At 44.2% G+C, this 12,629-nt stretch overlaps 1 protein-coding gene across 1 annotated transcript; it reads right to left on the bottom strand.

The window, feature by feature from the left end:
- Positions 1 to 5,307: 5,307 nt before the first annotated feature.
- On the bottom strand, positions 5,308 to 12,214 carry pax8 (paired box 8). Its single transcript, XM_047344543.1, has 11 exons — positions 12,172 to 12,214; positions 11,811 to 11,976; positions 11,451 to 11,648; positions 11,135 to 11,211; positions 10,787 to 10,912; positions 9,922 to 10,097; positions 9,571 to 9,688; positions 9,106 to 9,345; positions 8,520 to 8,621; positions 7,215 to 7,304; positions 5,308 to 6,095 (listed from the first exon to the last, which is right to left on the bottom strand). Exons 1-11 carry the CDS (start codon positions 12,212 to 12,214, stop codon positions 6,025 to 6,027), a joined length of 1,407 nt encoding a protein of 468 aa, XP_047200499.1. The 3' UTR covers positions 5,308 to 6,024.
- Positions 12,215 to 12,629: the final 415 nt, after the last annotated feature.

The following is a 12,629-nucleotide window of genomic DNA, read 5'->3' as shown; positions in this document are numbered from 1 at the left end:
CCTGATATTTGAAAAAAACTGTTTTCATCCCCTCCTCGGTTTCTCTGTCTCCATCTTAAGCTCTTGACTGCTGCTGTTGGGATGTGGCTCTCTCCGTCCAGGGCCCTCGAAATCTATCAGCGGCGCTTTCAGGGGTTTTGTTTTTCCACTCAGACTCCGCTCGCCTCTTTCACCGAGACACCGACTCCACTCTTACCCTCTCCTGCCTCTTATCCAGCGTCCACTTGTGTCCACTCCCGCACTTTCCTGTCTGCAAAGACCCAAACACACTCGGTACATTCGTTTTACAAATGGGTGTCATTTTCCTTTTCAGTGGGAGTGATATTCTTTTATTGCTTGTAGCTTGTTTTCAAAGAGATGGGAGGCACTGAAGAAAAACATCCTCCCGTCCCTCTTTTTCTCCCAGACTGCTCCCATTAGGGTAGCTTTTCTCAAACCCAGACATTTTCATTTTATTTGCCAGTCAGACCCAGTCCAAACATGAATCACTCTTTAGATTCTATCATAACTGAGCCTTCGTGGCCCTTTTTTTTTACAAATGCAGGCTTTTGTAGCAAAGGAGCGTCTGATTGAAAGAGTCCCGGCGAGTGCCTTGCTTAAGGGCTTTTCAAAGCGTGAACTCTCTTTGCCCTTTCCTCTTCCACACACACACTCCTGCCTCTGACAACACTCCCCGGGCACAGGCGCAGCGGCTTTTAAGATGCAGGACAAACACAGCGGACGGGATCTAAAAGTCGGTACTTGGTGGGTTAATGCGACGTATAGGGCCGAGCAAAGAATGCTTGTGTGCTAATCTCCTCCATCTTATCTCGATTCATTTTCAGCTCTGACTGGAAATCTGGTTTTCCCTCCATTATCAAATCCAAATCTCTGAACATTTGCATATATTCTTTCTTTACAAGGTCGGGATAAATCAGCACAATCGAGATGTGTATGTGATGTTGAATGAGCTGTTTGTCAGCCCCCCCCCCGGGCCCCCACAGGTCAACCCTCTCCCTCAGGGCAGTACCTGATACCTGGCAGATTTTATCCACCTCTGTGAGTGTGTGTAGTGTTGAATGTGTGTGTGCTTTGAAAGGTGTGTTTTTCTTGATGTCTCCCAGTCAATAGTAGCTTCCTGCCTTCAGGGCTCGTGTGTTGTTTAATAGGCCGGTATGACACAGGGCACCTGTGTTTCCTTCCTTCTGTTCCCTCACAGAAACAGCCTCTGTTGGTTCCCCTTTGCTCTGTTTGACTGGCACATTTGTTCCACTATGGTTAAAGTGGAGGAGATAAGATAACCTCTTGAAACCGGAGGAATGTGTTGTAATTTGAAGTCCGCTCAGGTGTTCTGAGGCCTTTTCTCTGGCCCATGATTAAATATAGTCTCTGATAGAGATTGGGTTGTTAGGTCCACCACTTTGGTTCAGACAGAAATATCAATATCAAACAGCTTTGTTTTTCCGTGCCACCATGAAGGTGACACTTCTGGCTTGCAGTAAAATCTCTTGATAGCTATTGGGTGTTAAACTTGTACGCTCCTTTGATGTCAGACATGACTGCTCGACAAAAAAAATCATCACACTGAGTTTCGAGGTTTGATGTTGCGTAAATAGATGCATTACAAGCTGGAAGGTTGGATCTTGTGTTGGCAGTTTTTGTGTCATAACCTAATGATATTTGCCTTGCTATGTCTATTGCAATGATTGTATATATATATAGATATATATATATATCTATATATATATAGATATATAGATATATCTCGATATATGTCAGTGGATGACATGTCTCTGCTTCCTCCCATCGTAGAAAAACTGTAGCCAAACTATCCCAGATATACCGGTGCTGCCATCTGGTTTTTAGAGCTTGAAAGTGACGTTCAACTCCTCCACACACCTGGTCATTGCTGTGTGTTGTGCGTTTGCTCGTTGGACTGATGGTTTTGCAAAGTTACAAAGGTTGTCTGAAAATGCCTTGATCCCCTTTCCAAGGTCATGGCGGGAGCAGGTTTCTGACGCTGTGTCAAACACTTCGGTTGAATCACACTGAGCCCTTGAGTTGTGTTTTAACCACATGAAGCCAAAGAAAAATGAGTTGGTTTTATCATCGACTGCAAATTCGACTTAGCAGCATGAGAATCTCTCACTTTGAAAGAGCTCCAAAGTATTTGCTAAACATTCAGAGTAAAAAATGGTTCAGAGGAAGGGTTCAGAATAATCAGCCGTGCTTTGTCCATAACAATTCATAAACAAGGTAACGGGTTCACTCACGCAATCTGGGTTCTCTCGAGGGCCACAAAAAGCCTGAACTGGGCGGGGCCGACACAGCAGCGCTGCCATTCACAGTTCAAAACAACGACGTGTCCTGCAGCTCATTTGGACAGACAAATTCTGTCAGCCTGCATAATGCTGATTCGCCGGGCTGGATTGGTTGGCCGGTGTCTCGGGCCCAGAGATAAGTGGAGAACTTTCCAGATGACTGGTGCAGGACAACCCCGACCCGTCATCCCACTGATTGCCACACACTCCTCTGCTGCCTTTTTGGCAGCAATTTCTCCAGGGGCCCCCCATTCTGTCTTTGAGTTTGTCCCATAATGGTAATGGGACACATGCCCTCTCTACACACACACACACACACACACACACACACACACACACACACACACACACACACACACACACACACACACACACACACACACACACACACACACACACACACATATAGGGAGACATTCTTGCCCTGTCTCTCCGTCACACATACACACAGTGTTAGCATGGCTCTGTGTTAAGTGTAGTAAGTCCCGGTTGCCCCATCCTGCCAGCTTTGTCTGTCCTCAGCTGTTCCGGCCCGGTGCCTGTATTGTGCTGCCGGGCTCATTACCAGAAGCACTGTGGCCCGAATCCTCCACCGCTAATAGGCCCAGAGAGAGACAGAGAGGAGTTATTTCTGCTGCTGTAGCAGTATAATGTTTTGTTTTTTACTCATTTGGCAGTGAGACTGTTAATGTTTAACGTTTGCAGCCGTTATTTCACTGGCCGTCCGTCAGCTGGCTGAGGAATCTGAAACTGGGTTCGGTTAAAAGGTCTGCGGCTGTGGCTGTGAGGCACATCCACTTAAGCGCTCCTCTGTATGTATGAATGTATATGGATGTGTGTGTGTTCTGCATGCCTGAGCAGGGGGTTGGAAAGAATGAGAGTCCAGTCAGTTGATGGGCTGTCTGGAGTGGGCCAGGCCACTTGGACAACAATGGGATGAAGTGCAGCTATTGTTTAAAGTTTACAGGGCGGTACGCTGCGTGTACAGTGTGGCTGCAGGAGAGGGATACAAAGAGAGGGTGTAAAGAGGTGAGTCAGGGAAATGTTGAAATGTGAGGAGGGTGAAGGCTTGGAGAGACAGGGAGAAAGACGAGTGCATACTGTAAACAGAGAGACGTCATGGCTGCTCTTCATCAGCGGACAGATGCTGCTCCGACTGCACTGATATTGAGGACTTAAAGCGATTGTCTCAGAAGTCAGACAAAAGCCTTCATACAGTCTGGTTCCGGAGTTATATTATTAGTTTTGAGAGTCTCCTCAGTGATGAATTAGGCCATGAACCGAACAAAAGTTTGAGAACAGGAAATCTGTGCAGAGGTTCCAGTGGTCTAATGAGACCAAACAAGGGGCCTCCGTGAAAGAGAATAAAGCCCAGAGCGGAGACTGAAGCAGGTTCTAGTGCACATTACTTTTTCTCACAGCTAGAAAAGGGTAGCCTGTCAAAATTTATATTATAGGCTATACATTAAAAAAATCAGTTGCATTTAAAAGGAACAATTTAATACGGGTCAACAGTAGAAAGAAAAAATCTAATACCATTGGTATATTTCATCTTTAAATGTGTCATATTATTGATATATATCTTTAGACCTGAATTTGCTTTTAAAAAATACACTATATTACACATAATACATATGTAGGCCTATGTAGCACATTTATCGGCACGTTCACACTCATTCATATGTTCATTAATATTCATATCACAGGCTATAATTCAATGGCGAATGAGGAAGATCATGGGCTATGATGAAAAGCTCCAGAACACCCACCAGTTTATGTCATATTCACATTAATATTAGATATATTTAGCACTTATATATTTTACAGTGTAAATGATTAAAAAAAGTTGTCAATTTGTTTGATTGACAAGTGTAAATACATGTATATGTATTATTATATGTATTATTATTATTATTATTATTATTATTATTATTATTATTATTATTATTATTATGATGATGTCACGTGCTGTGTGTGTGGGGGGTCGCGCGCGCGCGGCCTCCCTCTCCGTCATCCTCGCGGGGCTGCGCGTGTCCCGCGCGCGGTGGCACCAGGTGGGCCGCGGCACCGGCGAACCGTGGCCTCGTTAACGCGCCGCAGTAATGAGGCCGCAAAGAGCCACGCAGCGACTGCAAATAAAACTACATGATGCAGAAAATAAAAGACCAAATTAAACAGATGCGCGCGTTTTCAGGATCATTGGTTTCGTCCTTTTAAAAATGCTCAGAGCTGCAGAAAAGAAAAGAAAAGACAAAATATTTCAGGTTAAGAAGCTGACGACGAGTTTTTATAATACTACTACTACTTATAATAATAATAATAACAAAATCTGACAATGAATACGTATACTTTTTGAAAAGTTTCATTACAGTAGCCTTAGAGTGCATTTTATTATTATCATTATTAAAAATAATAATAATAATAATACAATCAGACAATATACCTATAGTTTTGGAAAAGAAACTTCAGCTGCCTTGGTGTGAAACGTTTCATTACAGTAGCCTTAGAGTGCACTTTAATAATAATAATAATAATAATGATGATAAGACAAGCAGACAATAATTTTGGAGAAGAACCTTGTCATATCCCTACACCTTATAGTGTATTATAATCACAATCAAAACATGTTCTGTGTACCCATAAACGCAAATTATAAAAACAAAAAGAATTGATGTTTATTCTTTTATTAATTTCACAGGTTTTAAAAAAAGACACAGTAGAAGCAGTGGTAAATTTGTCATGCTTTAATTAAAATAATTCTTTAGAAATTCATTATGTACATCTGCAATAATATTAATAACAGTATAAGAAAAAATAGTCACAGTTCTTACCAAACATCAGAACAATCGGCATGACAACAAACTAAATTTATTTGAAGCAAAACAAACGCAGGCCCATTTCAAGCCCTGTTGGTTTCAGTAGCCAAATCATCCCCCATCCCACCCACCCACCCCCCCTCCCGCCCTCATCAGTCATTCTCTGAGTCAAATTGCATCACTTCCCCATAAGTAATTCATCATTTACAATATGTACACATTGCTGAACAGATACATTAATTGACTTGGAGGGGCATACGTTGGCATTTTTGTTGTAATTGTGATTAAATGTGTCGCCCTTCGGTCTATACTCAGGACCAGGAAAAGCTCAGAATTTACAGTGGAAACAACAACAAAAAGAAATCACAAAAATGAATTTGCAAGCAGACACAGATCAAGAAAAGGAAATTTGACAGGGTTCACAATTAAGGACAAAGAAGCGTTAATTGTAAACAAATGTGGGCATAGTTCATTATAAAGAAGTTGCATATCCCTACTCACTGAAGAGTCAAGTTGCAGATGTGCGAGAACGAAAGTCTTTGGCCAAAACAGCATTAAAGAGCTATCTGTGTACTGATCATACTGATATCAGGCTGAGTCTCTGCAGGAAACAGGCCCCGCGTGGAGTTCACTGTCAGCAATGTGTAAACGTGCACGAGTCAGAGTCAACCCTGGAAAAATGGTGGAGGTCCTGACAAATAAATAAAGGAGAAGATGGTGTGGTTCACCATGAGAGGATGTGATACAAAAAAAAAACCATGTTGCTGGTTTTGTCAGCAGAGTCTCTAGTTCACATCCAGTTTTGACTTTCATGCCTTGGTCCGCATGACGGTGTGAAGGTTCTCCAGTCTCAGCCCAGTGGGTCGAGTCCGGTCCATCAGACACAGGGTCTGTCCATGCAGCAGGGACTAGAGGTGGTCGTAGGCGGCTGAAGGTGGTGGGGCTGTGCGGGAGGCTGAGCTGTAGTAATAGGGGGAACCTGCGGGGGGAGACACAGAGGGAGGAAGGTGTTGGTGGTGGATCAGACTTTGTTTATCCCATCTTATCTGAGCTTTCACAGCAGATGGTTGAGCTGAGGGTCTGAGCGGCTCTGACTGTCTGTCCCTGCAAGTAGATCGAGTCCATGATCGAGTCTCGACCTCTGATGTGACTCTTCAGGAATCAAAGTGCAGGACCTTCCCAGAGATGTCCCCTAAAACCGCCAGATGTGCCTCATGCGAAGTAGTTATTTTCAAAACTGATACACAGTCTGATGTCAATCCATAGATAGTCTGTCTATATTATGTGTTGCACGGTCAAACGATTTTTATCTCAGACTGAAGATGTAGTACATCTGCTGCCAGTTAATATCAGGGGGAAAATGGAGCTGATTGTTGTGAGATCTATTCTTGAAGGCTTCCTTTTGTTGTGCCTCATTAGTACAAACGTATACATAAATAAATGTATATATAAATGTAATGTATGAACAGTGCTGGGAAAGAAAGTATTCTCTTTTTCTGGAATTGTCTGTAAAATGAGTTTTAAATTGAGTTATCTGATTTTACATTTGGTAAGTTACTCCTTCAGTTGTCTAATTCCTTTGTTGATTTAGGCCTATTTGGCACTGTTTTGCCATTTGCCTTATTATATATTGTCTTCTCTGCAAGTTGTTATGTTGCATAAGAGGTTTCCAACCTTGAAATGGTATTTCTCAAGGTTAAATAAAGTTAAAATAGATGAAAAATAATTTTAAAGTAATGTAGAACTTCCCAGTAAGTCCGTCCACAGGGAGAAACTGCATTTGCCTACAGCTTCCTGCATGTCAGCCCATCATTTAAATACCATTAATCATACATTTGGCAGAAGAGATTTCTTCTTAACTTCCAGGGGAGTTTTATGAGTTAATGCAGACGCTTCTAAAAACCCTTTCAACATCTAAATAATGTGTCTTTTATTGTGAAGGTCCACGTTCATCATCATACAGGAAAAAACTAAGTGTATTCAGAGACGAGGTGCTAGATGCATGAGGTTGTCAGCTGCAGATAAACAATATATATTAAGCACACGCACGCACGCATGCACACACACACACTGTCGGTTGTCGGCGTGTCCTTCTCACCCAGTATGCTGGAGTTAGTGAACCTCCAGGCCTCACTGTACGAGGTGTAGGGTGAATGGGTGTAGGACTGACCGGTGTAGTCTGCACCTGCTGCGAACAGGGAAGAAAAACAACTTGATCAAACACTCACGTCCTGCAGATAAAACCCAACAACAAAGACAACACATGTTATTAAAAGGAGTGAGGCTAAGTCATGGCCGAGAGCTCTGTTTGTGTGTGTGTGTGTCTGTGTGTGTGTGTGTGTGTGTGTGTGTGTGTGTGTGTGTGTGTGTCCCAGCGTCTGCTCAGCCTTAGCTCATAATTCACCAACAGTTAGTGCAGCCTGTAAACCATTAATCTGTGGTGCAGGTGGATGGCTGAGGGTGAAATCCCTCGGACCAGTGGTGCGTGCATCACCCTCTACGCCCTCTTTCCTCGGCCCCTCGCATCGCTCAGCCTCTGCCCTCAGAAATGCCCTCCTCCTCTCTCCGTCCTACACTTCCTGCTTCCTGGCACTCCTCTTTCTTTCTTTTCTCCTCGTCCCTTTTTTTTTTTTAACATTCCAATATCTAATTGGTAATTATGTTGGCTGGAATGAATCCCTGAGCTCCCCACCTCCTCCTCCTGTCCTAACCCCACCACCCACCCAACCACCCACCCCTTCACTCAGTAATTGTGTATCAACGCTTCCTCACAGCGAGCCCACCAGAAAAATAATAAATCAGACCCTCTCATTTCGCGCTTCGGAGGGCAGACTTCAAATAAAAAAAGGCACATCACACACACACACATGCACGCACGCACACACACACACACACACACTGTCTGGTCGTATGCAGGCATCTTGACAAAGACACACACACACACAGAAACCCACACAAACGTGCACACACACACCACACACACACACACACACACCGCCCCCTCTTCGTTCTTACCCAGACTTTACACCCCCTCCGCCCACCCCTGCATCTCCCTCCCGGGCCCCCTGGTTCCCATGGCGATGGGTGGTCAGAGGTGTCTGGGTGGGGGGGTGTGGGCAGCAGGGCGGAACCCCCAGCCTGTTCCCTGTACCCCCTGGGCCCGTGTGCACCCACGCACACACACACAGACACACACAAGTTCACCACCCTGGCAGGGCTACTCATTAACTCAGCCAGTCTCCCTGTTAATCTACAAGCCTCCGTTTCAGCCTTTCCTTTCTCTTTATTCCTTTTCTTCCTGCCTTCATCTCCCTCCCTTCACTTCCTCTCTACCTGTTTGATGTGATTTTATATATATTAAAGGGATGTACTTTAATTTCCTCTGACGTGCTTTGGTCCTTACCTGCGACCATGCCTGTGATGGCAGAGGAGGAGTATCCTGACTGTGCAGGGGACGGGATGTGAGGTGGGTAACCTGGCAGCGTGGAGCTCACCATGTCACGTCCTGAAAACACACACCACAACACACACAGCTTGTAAGTTAAGATGGAAGTTCACGTCGATGTTTTACAGAAGCTTTAGGGTGAAGGTTTTATTTTGCTGCAGAAAATTACACTGAATCAGAGCCACTCACAATATGTTGATTAACAGACGCGTTCAACGTTAGACTGTTAATTAGTTAATTTCTATGAGGAAAAGGGTCAAATTCTGTGGTTTCAGCTTCTCAGATGGCAGTTTTCCTTTGTCTTCTATTATAATTAATTATATATTTTATAGTTTTGGACTGTGAGAATAAGATTTTTGAACAAGACAAATTAATTTCAGTGTATTTTTCAAAACAACCCATTGACCAAATGACTAGTTAAAAACCTGATCAATAAGCAGCAGATATAATGAAAATAATTTTTTTTTGAAGCCCTACACTCACTGTCCACCTGCAACACAAAAACGTTGGTTATGAGTATGAACATGAATGAGATGAATGTTACCTGAGATAACAGACTGGCTGCTGAACTGCCCGTACACTGGTGCATGATGGGAGAATGAGTTGAATGCATTGGGGAAATGGTTGGAGCTGCAGCTGCTGCCGCTGACAGAAACGGGTTTCTGCAGCGCCTGCAGCTCCAGGAACGCCAGGTTGGAGGCCGCCATGTTTGGCGATGGGCTTGTGCTGGTCACCTCTGGGGACATTTCCTGTTTTAGACAGAGCGGCAGGGACTGAAGGGGCTCTGAGGCGGTGACGGGCGGGGTGAGAAAAATAAAAGCAAATGATGAACATGAGTGGAACTAAAAAACACGAGTAACACGTCAACAACAAACAAAGAATGAGAGGTGTCAGGGTTGTGTAAGAGATGCTGACGCTAAGACTCAGGATGTTGAGGACTTTGTGCCATGCGCTTTGTGTGTGGGGGGGGGTCAAAGGGCATCATCGCCATCATCTAACATAGTCTCACCGGTCACCATGGTGTAGCCCTGATGCGCCAGATTCCGTCCAATGGTGGAGCTGGATGCTGAGAGGCTGGTCTTGGCCTCGTCGAGGCTGCCGTTGAGCAGGGACAGCGGGTACAAAGTCTGGGGATGACAAACTGGGATTAGCCATTGGAGGAAGTGAAACGCAAGGACAAAATATCCAAATTGTGGAAAAACAAATCTGAAATTAGGAAAATAAGAAAACAAGAAGAAGAAAAATTCATGTACAATGAATTGCCTTCCCCTCTGAGCTGTGTTTAAATATGTATTCCTTGATTACTGTGTGTTTCCAGTTCTGTGTCACTGTATTGATCATTAGTCACTTGCTGCTGTACCTGCTCTGCCTTGCTGCCGGAGGCCGAGCCGAATGAGTCCGGCGGGTAGTGGTGACGATCGAACCCGCAGTCCAGATGTTGCGAGGCGGCTGAGAAATGATCCACCCTCATCTGTTTCCTTGGGACGCCACCGCTGCCCTGAGAGTCCACGCTGTGCCGACAGCTGTCCTGGTCACCTGGGAGATGCAGAGGGAGGATATGATAGTGGTAAAAATTATCAAATTTCTAAAATTCCTCAGGCAGGATTCTGGCCACAGAAAATGTATTGTGTCATTAGTAAACGACTAAACTATTTAACTGTTTAACTTTTCCCTGACACTAAACTTTCATGTCAGTGACCGATACAGAAGAACCGATTTTTGTAGACAGAGTTTATAGTTATATATGTGTGAATGTACTGTGAAATAGTTTCCCATTAGCAGGCCTGAAATTGCCTTTCAGGGGTGAATCAGGTATTTTGAATTAATCTCATAGCTCTTTGTTTAATGACTTGTGGCAGAGAAACTTGTTCCTCGTGGCAACAATAAAGGTCAAAGAAGTGATTAAATAAAGCAATCTGCAGTGTGTAGGTGGGCGTTTCAGCTTCATGACATGATTTCTCAGAGTAAATGACTGCCTGCCAGATGTTAAAATAGTGTTAAATTCAAATCAGGTCCGAAATTAAACATATCACTGAAAAAAAAGTTGCTAGATTTAAGTGTAAGTGTTTGCAAATGACTTCTATGAAAATAGCTTTTGAGTGTTTCCTCTGTTTTGGTGGGAATAGCAACAGCTTAAGCCGTTGATGTTCTTCTGATGGACACCACAAGAGCACAAACTTGAACCGAGGACATGCAGCGTCTCATTGGCTTGATCTGATTCTTACTGTCATCGTGGCTCCTCTTGCCCTCGGCGCTGGGATGAGGGATACCCAGCAGGCCGCTGATGGAGTAGGTGGAGCCCAGGGAGTCGGACTGAGGAGATTCGGGAGGGGTGACCGCTGAACTGGGGACTGGGGAGGGAGAAAAACAAAAACGGACAGATTGGAGACGGAGAGCAGGAAACGATGCTGCACATCTCAGTGGTCGGCAAGGTCATGAGTTTAATCCCACAGAACAATGAGCGCGCCCTATCTTTAACCTTAATCCGTCAGCGTCATGTGAGAACGCAGGTTGATATGGACAATGATACACAAGCTTCACCGTGCATGTGCATGTGTTTGGTGCAGACTTACTTAAGGTTTGTCCGGGACTCAGGCCTTTTCCATCTAGAGGCAGGTTGAACGGCTGTTGGACTTTAGTTCGTATTATTCTGAAACCAAAAACACATGAACTTTATTGGTTGGAAATAAGCATTAACATGATGATAGTATATCACTGCTGAAGGAAGAAGTACGTGAGGAAGTTTTAAAGTTTCTCTGGAGGAGCATCTTTGTCGGGAAGATGCTGATTTCATAACCCCCACATTGCACTTGTCCCCCTTGTCCACCTTCCATGACTGCTGAGCCACCGAGGCACAAACATGATTTCATTCATGATTGACTTTGTCACCTGTTAATGGAGCTCACGCTGGGCACCGTGTCGCCGTCACACACTCCCTCTGCCAGCAGCCGGTCCCTGATCTCCCACGCGAACATGGTGGGGTTCTGCCTCTTGTAATCGGCGATCTTGTCCACAACTTTCGGGGTGGCCACCTTGGGCTTGGAGCCGCCAATCACACCAGGCTTGATGCTTCCGGTCTCGTAGTAGCTGGAGGAAAAGAGGGTGTGAAGGAACTTTTAATTAAAGGAAGTAGAAGGATTTCAGTTGTTGCTTTAGGCGTTGGAGAGCGAAACATTTGTGATAAGTAAACAGAAGTTCAGAGGTCAACAGTAACAGGAAGTTGAGTAATGTGCTCGTTGGTGTACTTACCGTCCCAGGATCTTGCTGACGCAGCCATGGCTGACTCGGAGCTGCCGGGAGATGTCACAGGGCCGAACCCCCTGGTGGGCCATGTCCACAATGCGTTGCCGGATCACCTCCGGAAGTGGACGGCCATTAACAAACATTCCGCCTAGTTGGTTAAGACCCCCATGACCTGGGGGAGGAGGGGGGATGAACACTCATAAATGTCTAGGAACCTGAGACATGGCAACGTAACGGCAACTGCATTTATATAAGTCATGTACACTTGGACACACACACACACACACACACACACACACACACACACACACACACACACACACACACACACACACACACACACACACACACACACACATTGGCCTACACCCGTACTGCTTCAGGAACGACTCGGACCAGACTACCAACATGAAGACGTAAGTATTTGCTCGTAATATTGAAACTAAACCATCTAATTTAGCTCCTGAATAGTTTTCTTCATACATGGTCACAATAATGTCCACATCTGTTGACAAAATTGTATTCATTGGTACATAAAACATATATATATAATATAATCTCACACATACTATATCTGTGTGTGTGGACATTAACACAAGAACAGAATCTGTCTTCAAGAAATGGACCAACATCATGTAACAAGTGAAATATTCAAATAAAACGTAAACTAAACAATATATTACATTTTTTATTTTATATTATATTTAATACGGTTGTAATATCTTATTTGAAATTGTATTTGGCTTAAATTAAAGTAACTAAAATGTACCAGGGAGAATTAGTTAGTTTTTTCTGACAAACCAGATTTAACAGGCTGAAGGTTCC

The sequence above is a fragment of the Hippoglossus stenolepis genome, chromosome 18 (genome assembly GCF_022539355.2).
Source record: "Hippoglossus stenolepis isolate QCI-W04-F060 chromosome 18, HSTE1.2, whole genome shotgun sequence".
Taxonomy (NCBI): Eukaryota; Metazoa; Chordata; class Actinopteri; order Pleuronectiformes; family Pleuronectidae; genus Hippoglossus; species Hippoglossus stenolepis.
Note: the sequence above shows the minus strand (reverse complement) of the source record. Positions and strands in the feature narration are given on the sequence as shown.

Coding starts and splice junctions, on each gene's coding strand:
- pax8 (XM_047344543.1), bottom strand. CDS start 12,214: ATGTTGGTAGTCTGGTCCGAGTCGTTCCTGAAGCAGTACGGGT. Junction 11,977..12,171: donor GTTCCTGAAGCAGTACGGGT/GTAGGCCAATGT, acceptor CTCCTCCCCCAG/GTCATGGGGGTCTTAACCAA. Junction 6,096..7,214: donor CACTAACTCCAGCATACTGG/GTGAGAAGGACA, acceptor CTCCCCCCGCAG/GTTCCCCCTATTACTACAGC.